The sequence below is a fragment of the Sparus aurata genome, chromosome 13 (genome assembly GCF_900880675.1).
Source record: "Sparus aurata chromosome 13, fSpaAur1.1, whole genome shotgun sequence".
NCBI classification, from domain to species: Eukaryota; Metazoa; Chordata; class Actinopteri; order Spariformes; family Sparidae; genus Sparus; species Sparus aurata.
Genome location: NC_044199.1, coordinates 17,862,845 through 17,888,119, shown reverse-complemented (window position 1 = coordinate 17,888,119; position 25,275 = coordinate 17,862,845). Strand labels below are relative to the sequence as shown.

Genomic DNA, 25,275 nt, shown 5'->3' with positions numbered 1-25,275 from the left:
TTCTATCTTGAATTGATGTGTAAAACCCTGCAGCAGTATACATTTAAGGCACATTTGATTCCTGCTGTGAGAGAAGGTAGCAATGGGCTTGAATGATAAAATTGCGTTGTCAAGGTAACAGGTTGTTCTGAAGGCTGCAAATACGTCGTATTGGGGATGCTCCTATACAATATTTCAATCTGCAGTCTGTGTAGCACCGAACTACCCCGGCTCTGCATTTCACTCCCTCAATGTTGAGCAGGTAACCGCAGATGTAATATGATTTGCATTCATAATTTAGAGATATTTAATAGCCAGTCTATCTTCATCAATGTTATTGAATTTACTTACTGCAAAGCTCATTTGCAAAAGCAAATCGTCGCTGTCGGAAACCTTGGGGTGGCACAGTGATTTCTTTCAAATGATGAATGAGGGAAAAGGTGGGGACTGCTGAAGAATAGAGATACACTGAGGCACCCTTTAACATGGCTCCTGATGTAACCATGGATACCTCTATTTCATGGCTGGAGTAATTTTAGCTGGAGTGGGATCTGAAGGATAGATATCACTGTTTCTACACTGCACATCATGCATTATCACGTCTTAAATATCAGGTTAAGCTCCTGATAGATTAAGAGACAAGCATTTAAAAAGTCAATTAATGTCACATTTTTAAGAGCAGTATTTGTCATGTGAAGATGATATGCATCCCTCGGTATAATTCACTGCACAGCAGGCCACCGACGTATGTGGTGTTTTGTTTGCAGGAACAATAGTGCATTCACAGCATCAAGGCAGGTGTCAGTGATGCAATGGCTGACCTTCTATATAATTAAGCAACCATATAAGCAAACTGACGTGGAAATCAAGCCCATTTTTTGCCAGATAATATGCTAGCAATGCTTTCACATAAATAACTTTAGTAAGAAACAATTACAGATTCTTTATGATTCCACGTGAATTTTTGACAGAAGTTGCTTTAAAATGGAACACTGCTGCAAGCAGTGGCAGCCGTGAATCGACACATCGTTCATGGACATGTTGCGGTCGAATTTATGAATCCATTTTTTGACTGCGTTATGAGTGAGGGGTAGTAGTACTGAGATTTATCAGTAGAGGAGAGAGCAGGCGAAGTGTCTGCACTGTCAAGGCAACCATGATAGTGCTGGTCACAAGGGATTAAGAGGAGATGAAGCTATGATAAAAACAGAGCAGCACTGAGACAAAGTCAGCCAGTGTCTTGGAAGTCAAGAAACAAGAGACTGGATTGTAAAAATACACAATGAAAGAACAGTCGGCCAGATAAATATACATTTTTGGCCATTGGTGTCATGAATCTATGGAAAATGGGTGAAAATGGACCATGAGGAATGGTGCCCGGATCATTTGCAGGGAGAGAAGATGTTAAAGGCTATAGCCACAAATATCTGATTGATGTTAGTATATTAGGTTAGTGAGTTTGTAGGTGAGTGATACAAATGTGTGTGTGTGTGTGTGTGTGTGTGTGTGTGTGGAGGCTCTTCTTATGAACTGATTTGTGAAATAAAAAAAATAATTCTAATCCATCAGGAGCCCTGTCATGCTTAAAATGGCAATTTTAGACGCCAGCCTCCGCGCATTATGTTAAAAGAAATACAGACAGACAGCGCTTTATAGGTATGATTAAAATGTAGCAGTGTAGAATGGTTCACATCTGCAAAAGGATATGGGGGCATCAGCCATAGCTACATTCAGCTAATTGTAGCTAGATCCACATTTATGTAAATGACTTGGACCTGGACTATTTGCATGCTGAATGCAAAGTATACAGTAATGTGTTTGCTTTGCCTCAGCTCTGTCAAATGCTCTCTTACTCCACCTGCTGGTCTTATTTTGCACTCACATCACTCACTTACAATCACACACACGTACGAAAATGTGCATGTCAAATGACCATCACCTGTCATATCTGAATGCCTCCGGTGCCACTTTGGCAGCAGAGTGAGCAAAACAGTTTCTGTCCTTCATCTGGTGTTCAGATCTGTGTTGTGCCAGTTAAACCTGAGGGGGGTGCTGTTCTGTGGCAGACCCTCCTGGCCTGAGTAGAACTGTAGCAGGAGAGGCAGATGAATACAGCCAGAGTTGGATGTTTGTGCCAATATTCAAATTTTTCATATTCGACCATTTTCATGCCAGTTGGCCAGAACTTTCAGGAACATGTTCTGTAAAGCTGAAAGACAACATGCAGCTTGCAAGGATTGGTTCCTGATACAGCAGCCTGTAAAGATTACAATCTGATCTACTGTATAAACTGATTTTTCTCAGCTTTATTTCAGTCACCAGGATAAAAATGTTAGCAGTTAATGTTTCATTTCAAATTTGCACCTGTCATAAGCAACATACTGTTTTGACATTTCTACAAAGATGCGTCATATGATGTTTACATTACATGAATTAATTACATGACTTTCATATTGGGAGGTGGTGGGACTGTGGTGGAGTTACAGGCAACACACTGCCAAGCAAGTGACCGAAATTGAAGTCGGCATTTCAACATTTCTATGTGTGAAATCACTGGATGTTTTTTGACGACTAACCACGGTGTTTGTAAACAAGACACCACTGGATGTTTGTAAGGAAACCCTGGGGAGAGTTTTCATCTTTGTTTATGTTAACAAAAACAGATACTGTGAAAGAGTGTTGTGACAAGAGGAATATTTAAAATTCAACTCAAAGAAACATTTAGCACATAATTGCAAAATAGATTAAAACAAAGTTCTAACTTCTTTGCAGAAACACGCTTTTCCAACTTTTATTCTGGGGGTTGGTTTGTCTTTGAATTAGAAAATCACTAGAATGAATAGACTGTAGGATTCGATTTTGACGCTTTTCGTACTTAATACATTTTTGGCATTTTTGTGCCTTTGTTAGTGGGTCGACAGAGAGAGCAATAGAGAATGAGATGCAACAAGTCTCTGAGGTTGACTTGAACCAGGGCTGATGTGATTAATGGTCAGCGCCTTAAACTCCAAGGCGCCCCAGTGCACCTCAAAGGATGAAATGTAACATTTAACAGTTGAATCTGGGGCTACTTCAGGCTCTTCTCCATCTGCAGAAACAAAGACATTTTCCTTGATACTATTCTACATAGTCCTGATCACAGAACAAAAACCTTGGCAGTTTGGCACAATCCATCCCAAGTATGGGGTAATCACTGCTTATATGATCCAATTATCAGAGAATGGGATTTTGTCAAAAATAAATGAAAACACAATTTTCTCTCCGTTCTCATTAAGCTGTGTTTAATTATTCAATGTGGTGTGCTATCATTTTTAAACATGCCCCAAGTCCATTGGCAAATCTTCAGAGGGACTGTCAGGGCTTTTTTAACATCATTCCAGTTCCTCTATGAAATTGTTTAGCCGACACAAAAATATTATTTTCCAAAGAAATCTTTCATTTATAGATATAGCAAAGTCAAACAGAATGATTTATGGCAGGGAAAACATTGCGTAGAAGCTCCAGTGGGGCCTTGGCGGTCACTAACAGTAACAGCAGACTACACAGAGTTTTTTGTGTAGACAGTGAAACCGACCAGGGAGATGACATTTTTTCCAAATAACAAGATGTACATAACTAAGGATGTTTACTATACTATGGATTTGAGCAATGGACTCAAGAGATTTCAATATGTAGAAAAAAATGTAATGGGGAATTTACACAGCCCACCAGAATGAACTGTTTCTAGGCTGTTTGTGGCGTCACAACTAGGTTAGGTATCTCTTACCAAGTGGTTTGCGTGCCTAAACCTTAAGTTGCAAGCAAATTCCTGAACACTGTTGTTACAAGTTGTTACACAGAGAAGCCATCTTAAAGTGAGTGGCTGCAAGTCTGTCACCATTTAGGAATGTACCGAAACATCACAAATAAATCTGCGTTTGCAGGTTGGACACTGTGCGGGAGTTTGCTTGCAGCTTTTGGTCTACTCGTTCCTCTCCTACTCACCTAGCTCATGGAAGTATATGTACTATAAGTAGAAGTATTTTTCTGTGTCTAAATCTGACCAGACTATAAACCCAGTGTTGTCACGACATAACATTGAAAACTGAACAAAAATGTAAGAAAGGCAAAGTTTCAGCATATCCAACATAAACTTGAAACAAAGACATAGCCAAATACTCTTGTGGTTTACAGTGATGTACATTACCAACATTTATTCTGGTGAATGGGTTGAATTACAGAACGTGGAGGGAAGAGGAGCTACAATTCCAATATCGAACACTGTGAAGAGATTGATTGGACTGTTGACTACTCAGAAAGCATTAGTGGCATGAGGACACTGAGACTGCAAATCAACTTAATGTGTTTTTAATCCTGTGCATCCTGTCTTTGTTGAGCAGGTGAGGAGCCCGTTTAAATGTTCCAATCAGAGAAAGGCCACTAGACCAGATAACCTCAGGGCATTTACTTTCCAAACATTGTGCCTGTGCGGCAGCCTATCTGCCCCACATAATTCCTGAAATGTGGAAAACCTCACCTGTAATGTAACCTGCTGAATCGTAGCACAGAAAATGCAGTTGCAACAATGATACATCTAACATTAAAGCATTTAGACAACCCTACAGCTGGGGCTCTCTTCTAGGATTTGACAGCTGCATTCAGCACAATTAAGCCAGAGCTCTTACTGTTCAAAGGTAATTCAAATGGAAGTTTATCCTCATCTGATTCAGTGGTGCCATTAATTTCTTACAAATAGAGCGCAGATAGTTAAAGTTAATCTCATATCTATCTTCCATTGTTACTTACTCAGGAGCAGGCTGGGGGTGTGTGAGCTCACCTCCACTATTCACACTTTACGCAGATAATAAAACTGATTCTGCAAATGTTTATTCTGAAGTTCACTGCTGATGATCCTGTATTCACGAGTATTGTATGTGTAGATAAATGGCGTTCTTATTAACTCATGCCCATAACTCTCAGATTGTACCAATATTTAGGCATCTATAGAAAATAGCTGCAGATTTGTAGCAAGTCACAACAACGCATTTACTTTCTGAGGAGACAAAGTACATGGAGCAAACAAACAGATGGTATTATCTTTTCAATCTATAACAGTAGTAGGAACACAGTCCATTTCTCTGTTCAGCTTAAACCTTGACAACATATCAGCTCACAGCTTGTGTATCAAACGCTTGAGTCAAGTTTCCAAACTACCATACTAAAAATATGTTGTCTCTGCAGGTCATGTTACATCTGACCCCTCGCGTATTTTATTTTGAAAGATTACCAGCTTTTGCCATCAAACAGAAGATTTACAGTCCCACAACTCTGTTGTTCCTCCGTCTGTCAATAGATTATGAAAGATACTACAATTGTGATATGATTCTTCATTAATGGGAAGGATCATTTCTCATTTTCACCTAAAAAAAAATTAACAAACACACAAAAATAAAAACAACAACTATTAAAATTCTGACGATGTGATGGTTGTTAAAATCGGTACCAAGCAAAAATGTTTTCTTACATCAGGGGAACAAGCTCTGCGGCGCTACAGTACTTAAGTACTAAAATTAATCATATGATTTTACCCTGATCAAACAGTTGCAGATTCTACCATTTGGATATTGAACTTGACCATATGAAATGTTTTGTTTTGTTATTTATGTGAAACAGTGTACACCTTGAACCAGAACCACATTTCAGATGACTATCCATTCTGATAAGGTGAAATAAAATAAAATAAAAATAATGCAGTGGTTATCAGTCTACATTGCAGGGACCAATATGGGTCAGCAATGGAGCTCCATTGGGGTCTTAAGCCAAATGAGATTTATGTCATTTTCTTACTGTCACATTCAGTGATGTTAGCAGGGTGACAAAACTGACTGACCTTCCTGATCGAAGGGTCAGTCTCTGCAGTGACGACAGCCAGAACCAATCAGATTGGAATCCCTGACACAAAACTGATACAATCAGGCTCTGTGAGAGAAGTACTGTGAGGTACAGCACATATGTAAGAGATAATGTATAGAACGGCGGTCATTATCGGGAAAATAAGTCCCGACAGGACGAACGTCGGGGTCCGGATCGTCCTGTTGGGACTTATTTTCCCAATCTATACATTATCCCTTACATATTTCATACACACAGAGAACACAAAATTAATTTCATATAAAGTAAATTGCTAATATATCAACGTTTATTTGTGGCAATCTGTTTAGTTCTAGTTATCATCGTCTGCTTTTTCTTTCTCTTACCTTTTTTCATCTCTCTTCTTCATTGCAGTGTTTTAATATTGACATAAGATTATTGTCATTATTAGTTTTTAAATACAAATGTGCCATAAAAGGTCTCAAAATAGCTTTTATATCTGTGTAGAGGTCAATGTTGAAGATGACATTCGAGGCGGAACAGTACAAATAGATATCATTAGTTTTTAAGGCGTGGTGCAGGCTCACAGATCGTTCCTGTGTTGCAACTGTCTTGAGTTATTGTTGTTGTAGAACAAGATGATAACTTGTTTTGGAACTGTATCATCAGGGGGAAGGGCAAAGTAAAAAAAAAAAAAAAATCAAGGCATTTTCACTGGAGCAAACTGTTTAAAAAGGAGAAATACAACAAAGATAGTTTTAGTGTGAAGAGAGAAATGGTCTGTCCCGGAAGTGTCGTTGCGATAACGCGGTACGTAGACCTGCGCATTAAACGTCCATCAAACTATTCTAGCATTATTTGATAAGCATCACTGAACGACAAATGTTTGGACTTTTTATAAGTGTACCATTTCAGCTGTTCAATAGAGGTTTACTAATAACCAGACTGGCATATCTACCCAGAGTTGTACACTGCATTGCGCAAGTCCAAAATAAATATATTCACATGGTTGATATTTACGTTTTTCAATGCACTTTTTTAAGCCGGACGGCTGAAACACTATATAAGTGAAGGATATCGCGTCGTATTGAGCCCGTGTGTGTGTGTGTGTGTGTGTGTGTGAGAGAGAGAGAGAGAGAGAGAGAGAGAGAGAGAGAGAGAGAGAGAGAGAGAGAGGGTGTTATGTACGGTGTTACCTCATGCCAATAAAGCTCTTTGAATTGAAAATTGAATTGAGAGAGAGAGAGAGAGAGAGAGAGAGAGAACATATGCGGTCAAGAATCTTTGCTGAATCCCGAAGCAAAGGCGGAAACAACTGTCAGACCGCCTCTTGTGATGCGATAGTTGGGGCGTGTTAACGGAGCCTTGTGCCAGCTGTGGTTAAACTCGGGAACTGAGCTTACTATCCTTTCCTCAACCTCAACAAAGTGCTGTTTCCTCACGGTAAATATGAACTTGGATTTCTATACGACGAAATCATCATTGGCCTGATAAACCGCGTGGATGTGTTGTGATGAAATAAATGTTAGTCACTGTAATTCCGAGTTTTGCTAAAATTAACAGGCAGCGTACCTAACGTACCTTATGTAAATTAGCTTAGCTAAAGCTAAAGTTACTTAGCAGCTGAGGCTATCGTCAGTTTGTTAGTGCTTAAATCCGTCCTGTTAAGTTTAACACGTTGCACGGTTAAGTCAGTGTTCTAACGATGTCAGTCAGCCGCATTTGATTAGCATTTAGGTGAATATCTGCTAGCTAAACTGTCTCAACGTTAACGTTAACGCTGAAGCTAATCTGCGACTGTAACTTGTTCGCTAACTTACGTTAACTTACTGAATCACTGGGCTTTTAAAAACACACATATTGACTCACAGAGGGCGGCTTTAATGTCAAAGATGTCATATGAAACGTATGATGCACTTTGATAACCTTTCGAATCGGACCAATTTTTCGCAGTCTGGGTGCGGCATTCCCCTTCTTTTCCATAACAGGAAAGAATTTTACTGGGGTTGGCACGGTGGGTGTGCCGCTAATTAGACAGGGTAACGTTAATCGAAGACAACACAGGACGTGCCGTTGCTTGATAGACGACAAGCTCAGTCAGCGCTGCTGTAGCTAAGATAGCTACTGAAACACCAAGCCATTTAACTTGGCGATGTACATGACAGGGCCGAACAGTGAAGGACGTTCAAAACAGTGCATGTTTGTAATGGTGGACATTCACATATCACTGTCTATTTATATCATGATTGCTTTTTTACTTTTTTATCTTCTCCTGCTCTCTGAGTCTTGTTAATTGTTGCATTATCTAATTTTGTCACATTCTGTATTCACAGTTGACAGAAGATGTTCTTTGCCAAAAAGTTTATCGGTGGCATCATTGATGTTGTCAGGTGAGAATCTGCACGAAGTATTAATTGATTCTGAAAAGCTGGCGTTGTGGCCTGACATCTGTCTTTATTGTCCATCCTCTCTTTGTAGCAACATCGACCCAGCCCAGTTTGTCCCTTCTGAACCTGTAAGTAACAGTCAGGACATTAACAACGCTATTTGACGACATTGTTCTGCCAACTATGGATTCTAAGATTTGCTGTTATTGTCTCGTAGCCTCCACCACGTAGACCCGCTGTATATGCAGAGCAGCATGAGAGCGATGAGGAGAAACAATTTCGCAGAGTCTTCCAGCAACTCGCTGGGGATGTAAGTTATATGTCTCCCTGTCCTTTTCTTTAGATGTATGTTTTATTTTTGCAGTAACTGCTAGGTTGAATGTTTCTTCATCTGCCATTTTGCAACACCATTTATGCGAGTGTCTGTACAGGTTTCTGCTGGCTTTGTGATGTCTACACTGTTGAATATTTGTCATATAGGACATGGAAGTGAGCCCATCAGAGCTGATGAACATACTGAACAGAATCATTGGAAAACGTAAGACATGTTTGTCTGGATCATGTGTATTGTCTATCTCACACACATCACTGTGTTAAGTTCTTGGGGTTCTTTTTGGTCTACCTTACTCTATTTCGAGGCAGTCTTCAAAAACGATGTACAACATGGTGATTCACTCGTTTCTTGTCTTTCAGATGGTGACCTGAAGACGGATGGTTTCAGCATTGAGTCTTGCAGGAGCATGGTCGCAGTCATGGATGTATCCTTTCTGTCATTAGTAGACTTTTTTGTGTAATCCAGGTGGTAGTATGAAGCTGTCAGTGACGGCACAGTGGAGAAAACACAGAACAGAACACATACATCAACAGTTGGCTTTAAAGCAGGATGTGTTTGCTCATCACACCCACAGCTAGACTAGGGTTGGGCCAATGGAGAATGCCTTCCACCAACTACTGAACCTTGCATCGAAACATTGTGATTTGAAAGTTTCTTTCAACTGTACCGTTGTTATGTGTGTTTCCTTAGCATAGCGTCCTCAGTAAAGTTAGCCTAACTTTGTTTCACGCTTCTGAAGCGGCTAAGTTACAAGCCGGTGGTGTGCAGACAAAGATCCATTTACTGGGATGTTTGTCAGAAGCTAGGCACTAGGCAGAGTTGATCTGACTCCCTTTGCTGGTAACTGGAGAAAGTTTTTCTCGGTGGGGTGAGTCGGGTAAGAGGTTGCTGTTAGTGCAGTGTGAACAATAATGTCCATTGGGATGCTTTACTGGACATCGTCATATGCCAATCCAGTAGAAGTTGCCCAACCCTACTGTACACATACATTTGAACATTGAGGCCAATTACTGCCATGATTCACAAACGGAAAACAGATTTTCACAAATCTAGCCTCCTTTGTCCAGCAGCATCAGATGGGGAGGATTAATGACCTTGAAATGTGTGAGGGTTCAGCACTGAGCAGATATCAGCTTACCTTGAACACACTTCTCCAAAAGTAGGGGACAATGCTCAAGATCTGGTCAAACCAAGCACTGAGACTTTGCTTAAACTTAACAGGATTCATAGCTCTGTAATGCAAGATGTAGCAAACTCTTAATTTTGTTTATCTAATAATCAATATTTATTGCACATTGAACAAGAAAACAGTGTCAAGGTATAGGGCTGGGTATTGTTAAGAACCTCACGATTCGATTCGATTTTGATTCTTTAGGTCGCAATTTGATTAAATATTGATTTGATTCAATATTGATTTAAATGCTTCGATATTAGTATAAGTAGTTATAAACAAATAATTAATTAGAGTACCTGTTGATCATTTTTAAATCAAAAAAAGTAATCTTAAATTATAAATCTTTCCTCTAGGAAGTTCTAGTTCGAATTGAAATGTAAACAAAGACACACGATGTGTTTTGTCATAAAATAGTGCAACCATAGTTAAGCTGAGAAAGTGCCATTGTTTCTGGGACTGCATGGTTCATTTTTGTCTGATATAAACATAGACATAAACATAGGTCCCTCCGGCTAGATGCGAGGAGGTAAAACGTTGACACTGAACCCCCCTCTCTCTCCCCGGAGGAGAGTGCTACCCGCGGGCGCCCGGTGCAGCGGACAGGGCACATATCCACCTTGTGCAAATACAGCATGCCTAAAAGTAATCCAACTGTTTGTCTAAGCTGGAGTCTTGATGACTTGACGTCTGTTGTCCTTAACACTGTTTCAGAGTGACAGCACTGGAAAACTCGGCTTTCACGAATTCAAACACCTCTGGAACAATATAAAGAAGTGGCAGGCAAGTACAGCGGTCCTGTTTTATTTGTCTGGCACATCTGTTTTTGTTACATTCCTGTGGTCAGTGTTAACCATTTCCAGTAACGGTGAACACTGAAGAAACTGCATCTCAAACAAAAAACAATGTCAGCTGTCTATTGAACGTAGCAATGACTTTGAATTAAATATACAGATTACCAAATGCTTTCTCATTAACTGCCTTTAACACAAAGTACATTTTTAAACAGATTTGTGGAATTTCTCGTTTAGTGTCAGTACTGTTATATCAAGAAAACTTTCAGATGCTGTAAATGCTTCAAATACTCTTTATTTTTTTAGGGGGTGTATAAAGCCCATGACAGAGATGGCTCTGGTGTCATTGGTGCAGATGAGTTGCCAGAAGCTTTCAGAGCTGCGGGTGAGTTTCTAAAATTGTTATTATTTTACCTACTGTTGTTTAAATGTTTACACAGCAGCTGAAAAGGTGCAGGTAAAACAAGGCTTTATTAGTATGTTTAATAACAATAGAGGTTAAGCAATTATCATAGTGCAGTGAGAACTACCATTTACAGCCACGCGGGTCGTGTATGTATTTAACACAGAAAACACCATATTTGGATTGTTGTTTCATAGAATAGAAACCAGGGGTGGTTAATCGGCCCAATTTCCTGATTCAATTCGATTCCGATTATTGAAGTCTCGATTCGATTACAAATCGATTTTCGATTATTAACGATTATCGATTCGATTTTCAGTTATTAACGATTATTGATCTTCCATTTAACATCAGTCAGCTGCTGAATTATTTTACTTCTCTTTTGAGTAACACCTCACAGCACCTTCAATATTGTATAGTGTAACTGTAATATCAAAATTATTATTTTTTAATTTGTTTTAAATGTAGTCTTTCACTGTTAAAAGAAAGCTGCCAATCTCAGCCGCCGGACTCATGTTAGAGGCATTGTTGGTGACGAGAACCAGGGCGTGTTTATCTATTCCCCACTTGTCTGCCATTGCTTTCGTCTGAAATACGTAGGACATTAGCTTCCATTAACTGCTGACATAATGAGCTGTAACGGTCACATATGAGACTGTAGCTCTGGATGTCCAGGCATCGCACGTTATTGCTACCCTGTGAGCAGAGTTGAGGGACACTTGCACGGAAAGGTTTGTCTCCTTGTGAAGATTTGGAATCGATTTTAAGTGTGAAAAAGCTCCGGGATTGAATAACATATCTTGGCTCCAGACTGTGGAACATGTAGCGGAAGCCAGTAAAAGGAGGACTCTAGTTTGTATTACTATTTCCAATAACTAACTAACTAAATAACTAAATAAAAAAAAAAAAAAAAAAAAAAAATATATATATATATATATATATATATATATATATATATATATATATATATATATATATATATATATATATATATATATATATATATATATATATATATATATATATATATATATATATATATATATATATAAATTGTCTTTAAATCGATTTTTGGAAATTTAATAATCAAATCATAATCGTCAATATTATAATCGCCATTAATCAATAATCGATTTTTTTCACCACCCCTAATAAAAACCTGCATGTAAATATGATCATCTCATTATTATTATTATTATTATTATTATTATTATTATTATTATTAGGGCTCCGGCTGGAATAATTTTATCTCATCATGGCCAGTGAACACTATTTAAGCAGATAACACTGCCCATCCTTTATTCTAACACTTTCATAGACATGGGCAGACAGTTACAAACCCTAACCCTTCAAAGAAAGCCTCATCTTTAGGCTGCTGTTTGATTGGTTGACAATTACAGGTCAGGTTACATCCACATGAAGGCAAAGACTGCAGAACTGCATAAAATTGCATTGTAACAAGATGATTAATGTTTCTCACTTTACCTGTCAGTGGTTTTAATGTTCTGACTGAAGGGCATATATTTGTGGTCAACAGTGCTGCCTTAAACATATGCACTGTACTTGTACCCTTTGTGTAAATTCTGTTTAAAAGTTCAATGCAGTGGTGTCATCTCTTCCTTAGGCTTCCCCCTCAATGACCAGCTGTTCCAGATGATAATTCGCAGATACAGCGATGAAAATGGGAACATGGATTTTGACAACTACATTGGCTGCCTTGTGAGGCTAGATGCCATGTGCCGTAAGTTGAAAGACCAGTTCTTAAATTGATTGATTTTACTTCCTGGTCTAGCAGCTTTATGTGTTTGATAAGAATGAGCAACTCATTAACTGAAGTTGTTGTAATCTTCATCATATATTTTCTGATTCAGGTTCCTTCAAAACCCTGGATAAGGATAACAATGGGACTATCAAAGTCAATGTTCAGGAGGTAAAGTGAACTCAGTTAACTGGAATATCAGTTTGACTGAAATTCAGATTTTTTAAATCATTTGTTTAAGTTAATACACATGTTTACATAATGTCATCTTCTCTGCTCTTGTTTCTTTTCAGTGGCTTCAGTTGACCATGTACTCTTGAGTCCAGACGAGGTCTCTTCTGCTCGTTACACATAACCACTTTGTTTGTCGACACAGTACAAAATATTTTCTCAACCATCTCTACAACTTCCTCTTATTCAGCGTTGTAGAACTTTCAGATGTTCCATAATACATGCAAGACAGAATAGATGCTGTATTACAAACCCAAAAAATTACAAACCTGCACTCACATAGACTCGGATCACAAATGAATGCTACTGAATGTTTTGGTAGTATATGGCCAACATTATTCAGTTGCCTAAAGATAATAGGATGTTGAGTAGGTGTCACTTTGTCTGTTTGTTTGGCATTTGCTTTTGATTTGCCCATATGCCCTCAAGACAAAATGGCCCGAAAGGACGCAAGCCAATATCAGGATGCTTTATACCGTGAAATTTGTGAAAGAAACAAATGTGAAAGCTCCCGTTTCTGTGTGGCTGTGGCTGGTTTCACAAAGATTGTATGTTAGAGAGGTCTGTGGGCATAGGTCAATCTCAGTTTTGTTTGACTATCTGGGAAGCTGTTTAAACGCTAACATGACATTGGACAATCAGACTAAGATGGCTGTGTCACCTGCTGTAAAAACAGGATGATCTACTTCATTCATCACTGTAAGAAAGTTTTCTGTTGAAATTAACTGAGGTACTAAGGCATGATTGACATTTCTGTCACTTAGCTGTTCATTTTGCTACCTGTTGGGGTGGGGAAATGTACACCTTAAACATTCATATAAGTGCATTGGCGTTTTGTGACCTCATAAATTCTCAGAAAAGCTGCACCTGACTCAACCTGAGCAGATGAGTAATTGCTTTCACACTGTCTGAAAATACCTGTGAGGTCACAAGAAGCGTAAGGCTGTCCTACCCAGACAGATGCAGCGAAACTAACAGGCGTGTTGGGGACATTGCTGTCGGTGTTCACATGCCCAGCAGCCCTAAGGAAAGGTCTGATCTGGGTAATGGTGTGGGTGGGTCATGTCTTTACAGAGAATTTGACAGATGCGATCGAGATAGATTTGTAAAAGTATCTAAAGTTTTAATATTTGGTAGACCCCAGTCTTATTGTCCTTGTGAAACCAGCCACTGACTTGAAATACCTGTTCACATCACAACCTATTGCAAGCAGATCATGGTTTAATGAATAGTACACTCACATTATTTTGCATCAAACTTGCACTGTATACTGTATATGCAAAGCAGCCAGGGATCCCAGTGTGTGTTTTTGGGCAGGCTTATATTTTTTCATTTAATGTTTAGTGCTGGTAATGCAACTTGGCCATAGTATTATCCATGTCTCAGCTTACAGATCACGTTTCTTTTTACTGTGTACTTCATAATGCCTGCACCAAATAATGCCAGCACAACATGTAAATTGATAATATATAACTTGTATGCCACAAATGCATGCCAATCGCAAAGATGCCATTATTAAGAATTTTTAACATGTAGTTATAGCCAAAGTTATGAAAATGTTACTGAAAATGCCTGGACAAGTAAATGCCTGTGCCATATTTGGAATAAAAGGGGTATGTTAAATGTGTTGTTTTTGTTCTTGGTGAACTGCCAACACTTTTTTTTCTGGCAAGGGTTAGGGTTCATTAGTCAGTGACTGAAAGATTCTCACTTCTGGAATATTCAGACCAAGTAAACATTATTTCGAAATGAAACAGTAGCTATCTTGAACTTAAAATGGGAGCAAACTAAAGTCTCCGTCCAGCCAAAATGTGTTTTCTTGTTCCCGCAGTTGAATGTTTGAACTTCACTCTACTGAATGATGTATGTGCGGAGTTTGACATTAGCAGGCTGATTTCATCTTTATTGCTTAAACTACATTATCCCTGTGCCCCATGAACATTTGATTTAAAGAGGCATGCTTAGGAGTATGACTTGTGACATCACAGACAGCAAGCTCAATTTGTGGCAGCGGTACCTAGCTGCTCCAGATGCCGCAGCTAGGTGCCGCTAGCATTCGCGGGAGATGCCGCTGTTTGCCGGAAGTGCCTGTACTTGTGCCGCTGTTTGCCGGAAGTGCCTGTACTTGTGCCGCTGTTTGCCGAAAGTGCCGCTGTTTGCCGGAATTGCCAGTGCTTCTGCCACTGTTTGCCGAGAGGTGCCAGTGCTTGTGCCGCTACCGGTGACATCTGTCGGGAGGTGCCACTGCTTGTGCCGCCACTGTTTGTGCCACTGTTTGCCGGGAGGTGCCACTGCTTGTGCCACTGTTTGCCGGGAGGTGCCACTGCTTGTGCCGCTACCCGTGACATCTGCCGTGGTATCTAGGAGTGACAGCAGGGATGTCGCGGCACATGTCGCGGCAAATGCCGCCGTTTGGGCGAGATGTCGCGGCAGATGCCGCTGTTTGGTGGTGGTGCCACTGCTTGTGCTGCTACCCGTGACATCTGCTGTGGCATCTAGGAGTGCCAGCAGGGACGTCGCGGCAAATGCCGCCGTTTGGGCGAGATGTCGCGGCAGATGCCGCTGTTTGGTGGTGGTGCCACTGCTTGTGCTGCTACCCGTGACATCTGCCGTGGCATCTAGGAGTGCCAGCAGGGACGTCGCGGCAGATGCCGCTATTGGGGGGAGATGTCACTGTTTAAGCGAGACAAGAAGGTCCTCCAGCGTGGGGCCGCTTCCCGTACAGACTCCGCTCTCGGACCGCATCCAGTGTCAGGACGCTCAGAACAGGAAACTAAGCGCAAAAAACTTCCCAAAAAAAAAAAAAAAAAGTTTATTTTTATTTTCATTAATTTCTTACACATGTTGTGTGGATTATCACCTGCAACTTAATTGACTAAAACTATAGGCTACTTTGCAACTTATTTTGTTGTCTGTGTACTTTCTTGTATGATTATCACAGCCTTTACCAAGAGTGGGTTACAACTGCCAGAGATGCCTGATGACGCTGTTTGGGGGAGATGCCGAGGTTTAGTTTATGAATGTTAACAATTATTGTCAAAGTTGAATTAGACTAGCTACAGGTAGCATTTCTATGACACATTTTTTGCATTAACTTGCAAGGTTTCCTTGATTTATCTCTCAATATTTTGCTCATTAATTTCATTGCCAATTATGTAAATAAGATAACATGAACAAAAGTAGGCCTTCATAAATAATATGTTATGTTGCAATGCTGGTAAAAGAAAGAAAATGAATAGCTTACATTTAGGTTATTATCTTTCTTTATATTAAAAATGCTGTGTAATACTACTGTGTTACAGGTTTTCCATCTTCACATTGGTTTTTTTTCCCAAAGGAATACAAAGTCTTTACTGCTTCCACTGTCTGACTATACTGTATATTTTCTTGTATTGTTTATCTTAAATATCTTTCAGTTATGCACTTGCACACCCCAGACTTTGATATGCTGCCAAAATATGTCTTGAAGAGACATCAGATCCAGAGACGTAGGCTACTGCTCACAATGTCAATACATCGGACCAACTTGGAACTCACCTTCTGTGTTTTTTTGGACTCAAACTGTTTAATACAGTATAAACCCTCTGGATCTGAAGACAGAAACATATGAAGCTTTTAATCACTGGTTTGCAACTCAACAGATTAAGGCTTTTAACCTATATTTTATTTCATTTTATTAATCCAGATCCATAATATACATGGATTTAATTTGACTGTGAAAGACCCACTTATTTTTGGTAATGTTTTTGTATGCATGTCAACGAGCATCCATTTTGCTGATGTTGGTGTGTTCTCTGATATTGTTTATTTTCAGAGAGGATTGTATAATGCACAAAATCTTCATGACATATCTGTTATTCCAGATCTTTTGATTGAATTTTTATGATTCATGTTATGTATATTTTTAGTTTGTTTAATGCATAAGTGCTTTGTGTTGCTCTGTTGTGCCACATAGGTCTACATCAATTTTCAGTTGTGTTACAATAAATCATCTGAATACAGTCCTGTGGACATAAGACTGCATTTAAAATAATTTATATTTCATGAATGTTAAGTGGTTTCAGACTTAAGATGGCAACTACTTACAGACATGTCAACAGATGGCTGATGGTCCGTGAGGTAGAAAAAAATCCAATATTTTGATGTTTTTTTTTCTTCTTACTTTGTCCATTACAACTTAAACGAAAATGCCAATTGGAAGTGTGCAGAGGCAACACTTATGATAGGGTTTATGACACTTTATGATACAAGGGGACTGCGGAAATTGGTCATTCTAAAGGTCACATTTTTCTTTAACCTGGTAGGTAATCAAATTTATTCAAATGTGTGCCTTGATATTATTTATATATTTTTCAAGCATGTGTTTTGTTTTGTTTTTTCCAATTGAATTTACAGTTAGGCTACAACTTACAACTATGCCTCCAGCAAAGATTGAGTGGGTTAATTTAATAGGCTACCTTGCCTTTTATCAACTTTCCTGCCGCATCTCTCTGTCTCAAGCGATAACAAAATATACCAGGTTAAAGAAAAATCTGCATATTTTCCTCTGTAGCACTATTCCAATGTGGTTATGAGCAGTGGCGTGCGCAGACTTTTTGAAGGGCAGGGGCGAAAAGAAGGGCACTTAAGCACGCGTTTTTGCTCCCAAGAGGACACTTTAGCGCGCGTTTTGGCTCCCAAGAGGACACTTTAGCGCGTGTTTTGGCTCCCAAGAGGGCAGTTTATCATGTTTTAACCAGCCATGGGGGCAGTTTAGTGTGTTTTGCCAATCAAGAGGGCACTTTAGCATGCTTTTTTGGCTCTCAGGAGGGCACTTTAGCACGTGTATTGGCTCTCAGGAGGGCACTTTAGCGCGCGTTTTGGCTCTCAGGAGGGCACTTTAGCGTGCATTTTGGCTCTCAGGAGGGCACTTTAGCGCGCGTTTTTCAACAATTGGGCCACGAGGGGGGGCGACTGCCCCCCTGCCCCCCCCTTGTGCACATCACTGGTTATGAGTAATTATCGCCTAATATAAAGCAGACTTTCAAAATGTTTAGAATGACCAATTTCCACAGTCCCCTCGTATCATAAAGTGTCATAAACCCAATCATAAGTGTCGCCTCTGCACACTTCCAATTGGCAATTTTGTTCAAGTTGTAATGGACAAAGTAAGAAGAAAAAAAACCCATCACCTTTCAAACAACACAAAACAATGTAGCCTATGTTTTAGTCACTGATGAGGATTCAAATACCCAAAGTGACAAGAAAAACCCAAACATGGCAACCGTTCACATGTTTATTCTGTAAATTTAAAATGTGTGTCATCTAAATATTATATTTTTTTCTACCTCACGGACCATCAGCCATCTGTTGACATGTCTGTAAGTAGTTGCCATCTTAAGTCTGAAACCACTTAACATTCATGATATATAAATTATTTTAAATGTAGTCTTATGTCCACAGGACTGTATTCAGATGATTTATTGTAACACAATTGAAACTTGATGTAGACCTATGTGGCACAACAGGGTAACACAAAGCACTTATGCATTAAACTTAATCTGTTGAGTTGCAAACCAGTGATTAAAAGCTTCATATGTTTCTGTCTTCAGATCCAGAGGGATTATACTGTATTTAACAGCTTGAGTCCAAAAAAACACAGAAGGTGAGTTCCAAGTTGGTCCGATGTATTGACATTGTGAGCAGTAGCCTACGTCTCTGGATCTGATGTCTCTTCAAGACATATTTTGGCAGCATATCAAAGTCTGGGGTGTGCAAGTGCATAACTGAAAGATATTTAAGATAAACAGTACAAGAAAATATACAGTATAGTCAGACAGTGGAAGCAGTAAAGACTTTGTATTCCTTTGGGAAAAAAAACAATGTGAAGATGGAAAACCTGTAACACAGTAGTATTACACAGCATTTTTAAGCTATTCATTTTCTTTCTTTTACCAGCATTGCAACATAACATATAATTTATGAAGGCCTACTTTTGTCCATGTAATCTTATTTACATGTTCGAAATAAAAACATAATTGGCAATGAAATGAATGAACAAATGGTGATATGAATCAATCCAAAATATTGAGAGATTAATCAAGGAAACCTTGCAAGTTAATGCAAAAACTGTGTAATGGAAATGCTACCTGTAGCTAGTCTAATTCAACTTTGACAGTTGTTATCATTCATAAACTAAACCTCGGCATCTCAATAGCAGCCGTAGAACGTCTCTGGCCTTCCCAAACAGCGACATCTGCCTTGGCATCTCCCCAAACAGCGTCATCAGGCATCTCTGGCAGTTGTAACCCACTCTTGGTAAAGGCTGTGATAATCATACAAGAAAGTACACAGACAACAAAATAAGTTGCAAAGTAGCCTATAGTTTTAGTAAATTAAGTTGCAGGTGATAATCCACACAACATGTGTAAGAAATTAATGAAAATATATATATATATATACAGGGGCGGTTCTAGGGGGGGGCCAACAGGGGCCAGTGCCCCAGTAACTCTGAGTCTGGACCCCCCTGTGGCCCCCCTGACAGTGAGTCTGCATTAATAATACAATGACAGATTTCTTGCAATGATTTTGTTCTGAAGGAAAAGGCAGAAATAAAGTGTCTCAGCAGTTTACTACCCAATCAAAATTGTTGAAATTGTAAACACTGCTTTGTCTGAATGAGGGATTTATCCTTTTTTCCGGGTTGTATGTGCCCCCTAACAAAAAAGCCGGCCCCAACCTGGCCCCCCTATTAAAACTGGTCTAGAACCGCCACTGTATATATATATATATATTTTATGTCCGATGTCACTGGTAGCGGCACAAAGCACTGGCACCTCTCGGCAAACAGCGGCACAAACAGTGGCACGTCCGGCAGACAGCGGCACAAGCACTGGCATGTCCGGCAAACAGCGGCATCTGCCGTGACTGCTAGCGGCACCTAGCTGCGGCATCTGGAGGTGCCACCAGAGATGCTGCAGCTAGGTGCCACTGCCACAAATTGAGCCAGCCCCTGCTGCTAGAAGCTGATCGTGGTCCAATATTTGGCATACACAAGTGGCTTTACAGTTGAGTAGGAGACGAAATATTTCATATTTATATAATTTGAAATGTTTGAGGGAGAAGGTTAGGTGCAAATATTAACGCAGACACATGCTAAATAATGCCTTAATACATATGTGGAAAGGAACTTAAAATGTTGATCATATTTATTAAACTAACTAGACCTGTGATGAATAGCAACACCCCCTTCGTCAAGAAATAATACACTTTAAACCACACTGGTGTTTCAGAGCTACTTGACATATTTCCTCTTGGTGTGTCAGTGTTCGTTGTTGCATCAAACCACCCTGTTTTACGATACCAGCAAACAGGCGTGCTCCCTTCAAAATAAAAGCACGTTTTTGCAACATGAAAATATAAGAAATAAAATGAATCACCCCAGTTAATTAATTAATCATATTAATAATAGTTATCGTTATAAGTTACACTTGAAACTAACAGTGAATGACCAGATGCTATTATCCGAGCGTTACGTTCTTACAATTCTTGTCCAATTCCATTCAGCAGCTGCTTTAGCTAGCTAACTAGCTAACGGTAACCGGACATCTTTCGTTTAGCGTTAGCGTCATGCGGCTAGCTTGACAATAGCTATCTTTTCGATAAGGAAGTTTATCATTACGTTTCTGGACCAAATCCCAACTTCTTTGACAAGGGGGTATGTTCACCGTACCATTAGCTGTTTCTGTCACCAATGTATACCCCGTGAAGTGCGGTTACGTGAATTCAGTGCTTCATTAGCCATTTCTGACTCTAATGTAGCGTTAGCTTTCGTTGTCTTGCTGCAAAGAGAGCTAACCTAGTGTGTGCTGTTGTGTAACATTCGACTAAAGCTGGCTAACTAATTGCGTTTAGCAGCTTATGTTCCTATAAAATAGTTGTGACTAATCCCTTAATCGGTGCATTGTAGATGATGGTGTTATTTGTGCCTAGCTTGAAGTTGGCTGTAGATATAACGTTAGCTAGCTAGCTAGCTCACTAGGCTGTCGCGTGTGTAAAACCACTAGCACTTGACTGTAGCATCGTCCATTGTTCATTCACTCATTCACAGTAACATAGTTTCATCAGGCTAAACCTGCTCTGTTTCCCTGCTTAACGAAGTGAGAACAGCAGGACCTATGCATGCAACTACGTTATAGTTAAGTACTTGATAATATTTATTCATTAGTTACTTTGCTAATCAACTAACTAGACATGCACACACTGTCATAGCTCAGCTGTTGAGTGTAGCGTTCTCTCTGTATTATGATACTACTTACCTTAGCTTACATCAAGTCAAAATAACAACTAACGTTACACAACATTTATTTTCATTCCCAAATATCAACTGCAAAGTTTAGTATATGAGACGATACAGTAGTGACGCTGTTCATTACAATTAACCCTCGCACGCTCCTCTGACTTTGTTGATCATCAGGCTCTTGACACAAGTCTCAGACAGCTGGAGAAATTGAAGCACAGCAGAGACTACAAAGCAGCTGGATACCTACTGACACGGCGTGTGAAGGATGTCTTCACCATTATACTACAGCCAAGACAGTGTTACTCGCTTCAAGAAAAGAAAAGCTCGTTTCTCTTTCAGTGAAGTGCACATACTGCTGGATGAAGTGAGGAAGCATCGTATGGTTGTTGTAGGTATGTGTCTTGAGTGCTTATCCCTTCCAGAATTCTTTCATTCACCTTCATCTAAATGGAAAGACTAAATGGAAAGATTGTGTATTATGGTATTTGTATTGAGGGTTTCCCAGAAAATGAGTGAGTGGTTGCACAATAGCTGGTTAATAAAAAAATAAAACAAACAAAGCAAAGCAAAGGTAACAATGTTTATTGGGAATCAAGTGTATAACAGAAATGACAGTAGGTCTGTGAATGATCAAAAGTAGCCGCTCATTGACACGATGACATTTAAGGACAGGTGCTTGACTTCTTTTTGTTTCTACCCCCATAGGTAAATTTAATCGTGGTGTGCCAACAGACATAAAGAAGCGCACATGGGCAGAGATTACTGCACGCGTCAATGAGATCGGAGAGTGCCAACGAGAGATCATAGAAGTCATCAAGAAGTGGTCTGATCTTAAGTGCGACACCAAACGGAAAGTGGCTGCCATGCGGTCAGGGACAGTGCCCAACAGGGGTCTCAACTCACGTCTTTCCAGAGACCTTAATCCAACAGAGAAGATAGTTCTCCAGATCCTGGAGATGGAGGATGATGATCAGAGCATAGGGGACTTCGGCCCACTGGGAGATGACGACGATGTGCCAGAGGAGGAAGAAGAAATGGAAGAGGAGGATATGATCGGAATGCAGAGTTCTCCTAATGGCGGTTTGGACATACCCCCATCAACCTCATACAGTATGAGTGAGTGCTAAAGCAATTTTTTTGTATTATTTTGCACCCCTGCGGCCAAAACATCAGTGAAGTTTATGCCTGCATAACACACATCAAGTTATTTAAACAAAGCCATAACACCTTCCTCCGAGAGTACTTTGTGCAACTACTTAGCTAACATTGTGCCAACAAGATATCATCTTTTAATGTTGCAGGAGACTCATCACAGTCTGCCTTTGATCTTCAGTATGAAGTTCCTCCAACAGAAGGTAAGTTGTAGAGGTTCGCCTCCAAATGAAGACAGATCTTGAATATGTGCAAGATCTTTTTAGTAACCAGAAAACACTTATGAAACTCTTTCCTCGACTCTAGATACTGAAGGTGCGTTTGGAGACTCAGACGATGACCAAAGGGATGACGTACTTCCCTCCACTCAGGCAGCAAAACCAACAGAGGATCACCAAGGAAACAATGGCATCCAGAAACAAGGACATCCTCAGACTTCCTCCGGACCTTCAACATCAACCACAGCCACGCTTCCATTGCCAGGTCAGCCCTCACAGAACACAAGAGACAGCATGCTACATAATGCATCGCTGAGCCTTCAAGAGCAGCACGCCACTAACATCCTGTTGGAGACGGTTTCACGCTCCTTGGAGCTTCTGTCTGAGTCAGTGCAGCAGCTGGCAGAGACTCAGCAGGAGTTTGTGCGTGAGTCACTGCAGCTCCAGCGGGAGACGGTGCAGGTTCTCAGAGACTTCACAGGCGGAGCCATCGCTCTCATGCATGACAAACTGAATGGACGGCCAGCGTTATAGCAACAAAGTGTCAGACAGAGATGTTAAGTTGTATCACTGACTACATACATGACCTTCAGGTGCAGGAACCTTTCAGTTCCTGTGGACTCCACTGCTGGTTATTGTACTTTGTGATAGTACTCAACAGACTTTCTGTGGTTATATTTTAAAACTGTATTTGTAGAAACATTGTACTGATGGAATCACTGTCTGTAAGGTTACATGAAAATGGATTGAGAAGATGACCGATGTTAGCCAAATGAAATAACATGTGGAGTTTGGTTTTTTTTGCTACTGAAAGTGAGACTTCTGCCACGCTGTTTTTTTTTATCAAGCATACACCACAATTTAAGCCTTTACATTCTTTTAATGTTGACATGGAAAAGTCAGTCAGTCACATCCATCTGTGTGTCCTTGTATAAGGTGTAGTTTCATCAGTGTCTGGAGGTTATCACATGTACTGTAATGGTGAGTGGATTTCCACACCTGACCATTATATGGTCTATACGTCTCAAAGCTAAGTTAGATACTTTGAAAATACTTGTAACTGAATAATTTGTGATTGTCTGATTTTGTTTTTCTACATTGCAAACATGAACACTTGAATATGAAAGTTTCAATAATTTCTTTTAGATATGGAATAAACCCCTCATGTATTTAAATAGAACATAAGTCATTTCCCTAGCTGAGTGTGTCAGCTTCAAAGTGTTGGGGTACAGAGACTGCAAGGGACTGACATGGTATAAATTGGAATGTAAGAACACATTGGGACTTTTATTTTACATTTTTAAGTATGCAATAATAAAAACCAACAACAGGTGTACCCATATACAAAAATATAAACATATTCAGTCTGAGGGAAAAAAGTTTCCTAATTTTTCAAAAGCTTATTGCTGGGTGATTTATGTAGAGAACCAGTTCGAGGAGAATATGTCATATCTGAAGTAATGGTTTAGAACATTTCTGTTTGTGAAGAGAAAACGGTGCACCTCAAAGTCTTGTATAAGTGTGGGAGTTGGAATTGGGGCTTCAGAAATCCAGTGATCAGAATGTTAAAATCCATCTGGATTTGAGGTCTGCACTTTTGATTTAAAGCATGCATTTTGATATCCTGCTGATAAAATGATATGATATAATGGTAGACTATACATTTCAAATGTTAAATTTAAAACTATTGACTGCTGCATAGTCTGATTTTTTAAATAGACTGAGAAACTTTAAAACAACAGACCCGCAAACCCACTTCTTTTTGTGCTCAGACTTTACACTCAAACATATTAATAAAGCTTCAACTGTTTTGACAGACTTTCTGATGTAGGCTGGTTTACACAGCAGTAAATGTGTAATAAGAATTGCACGTACAGTAGACCTTAAGGGATAAAGATATTCAATATGTTTGTCTTTTTTTTTTTTGTCAATAAGTACCATCAAAAGACCAAAGCCAACAATAAATCGATCCTATCATCTGTGTTGTCAGATCCTGATATATCTTTTTCATCTGTGCCATGGAGCTTCATTATTGTCCCAAATGTTCAGACCAGTGAGCCACGCTGTTGCACTGGATGGCACGCTGCAAGGTAATGGTGCTAAATATTGGCATAAATACTCACTAGAGTACTATATGTGAAGTCATCCGCAGCTGATAATAGTCCTCAACATTCCTCCTTTTTGAGTTATCACTTTATAAGGCCTTGGTGCCCATCTGTTTAACCACCACATTTAAACACTGTGCTGAAATGCAGGTGGGGACATAATGGCCCAAATGAAGAACCATTTTCTTAAGTGGTCTTTTACATATGTGATATTTGGCAGTGTGATGAAGGGAGTGTCAGAGGTAGATGATTATGAAAAGATTGCATAACAGAGCATCAAAAAGGGCAAGTTAGTACAGAGTCAACAGTATGAAAGTACTCAACGTTGACCGCAGAACATCACATCTACTCTAGACAGCACCAGTGCACATCACTCAGCCCAGTGGTAACAGTATCCAATGCTGCTGCCCTTAAAATGTGACAAAAGAAACAACTAAAGTGATTAGCCTATGATCATAAATCCACCTCACCCTCAGATGTTCAGTTGCCTTCCGGTTTTGATGGTGAGAACCAGTTTTAACATGTAAACTGGAGCAGGGAGTCAAGTTAGGAAACATTAGAAACTATAGCAAGCAGCACTGTACTATAAATCACGATGGCTAGTTAGCTAA

At 39.7% G+C, this 25,275-nt stretch overlaps 2 protein-coding genes and 1 long non-coding RNA gene across 3 annotated transcripts; 2 read left to right on the top strand and 1 right to left on the bottom strand.

Moving 5' to 3' along the window:
• Positions 1–7,050: 7,050 nt before the first annotated feature.
• On the top strand, positions 7,051–14,531 carry capns1a (calpain, small subunit 1 a). Its single transcript, XM_030437890.1, has 11 exons — positions 7,051–7,272; positions 8,163–8,219; positions 8,308–8,344; positions 8,434–8,526; positions 8,697–8,754; positions 8,910–8,974; positions 10,436–10,504; positions 10,822–10,900; positions 12,543–12,659; positions 12,790–12,848; positions 12,971–14,531. Exons 2-11 carry the CDS (start codon positions 8,173–8,175, stop codon positions 12,995–12,997), a joined length of 651 nt encoding a protein of 216 aa, XP_030293750.1. The 5' UTR covers positions 7,051–7,272; positions 8,163–8,172; the 3' UTR covers positions 12,998–14,531.
• Positions 14,532–18,169: 3,638 nt separating this feature from the next.
• LOC115594097 (uncharacterized) lies at positions 18,170–21,369 on the bottom strand. The gene is made up of 2 exons (XR_003986423.1): positions 21,206–21,369; positions 18,170–19,212 (listed from the first exon to the last, which is right to left on the bottom strand). It is a non-coding gene; the product is annotated as an uncharacterized LOC115594097 (long non-coding RNA).
• A 3-nt stretch (positions 21,370–21,372) lies between these two features.
• LOC115594095 (nuclear apoptosis-inducing factor 1) lies at positions 21,373–23,739 on the top strand. Its single transcript, XM_030437889.1, has 4 exons — positions 21,373–21,581; positions 21,895–22,305; positions 22,491–22,544; positions 22,648–23,739. The coding sequence occupies exons 1-4, from the start codon at positions 21,455–21,457 to the stop codon at positions 23,091–23,093; spliced, it is 1,038 nt and encodes a 345-aa protein (XP_030293749.1). The 5' UTR covers positions 21,373–21,454; the 3' UTR covers positions 23,094–23,739.
• The last annotated feature ends 1,536 nt before the right edge of the window (positions 23,740–25,275 follow it).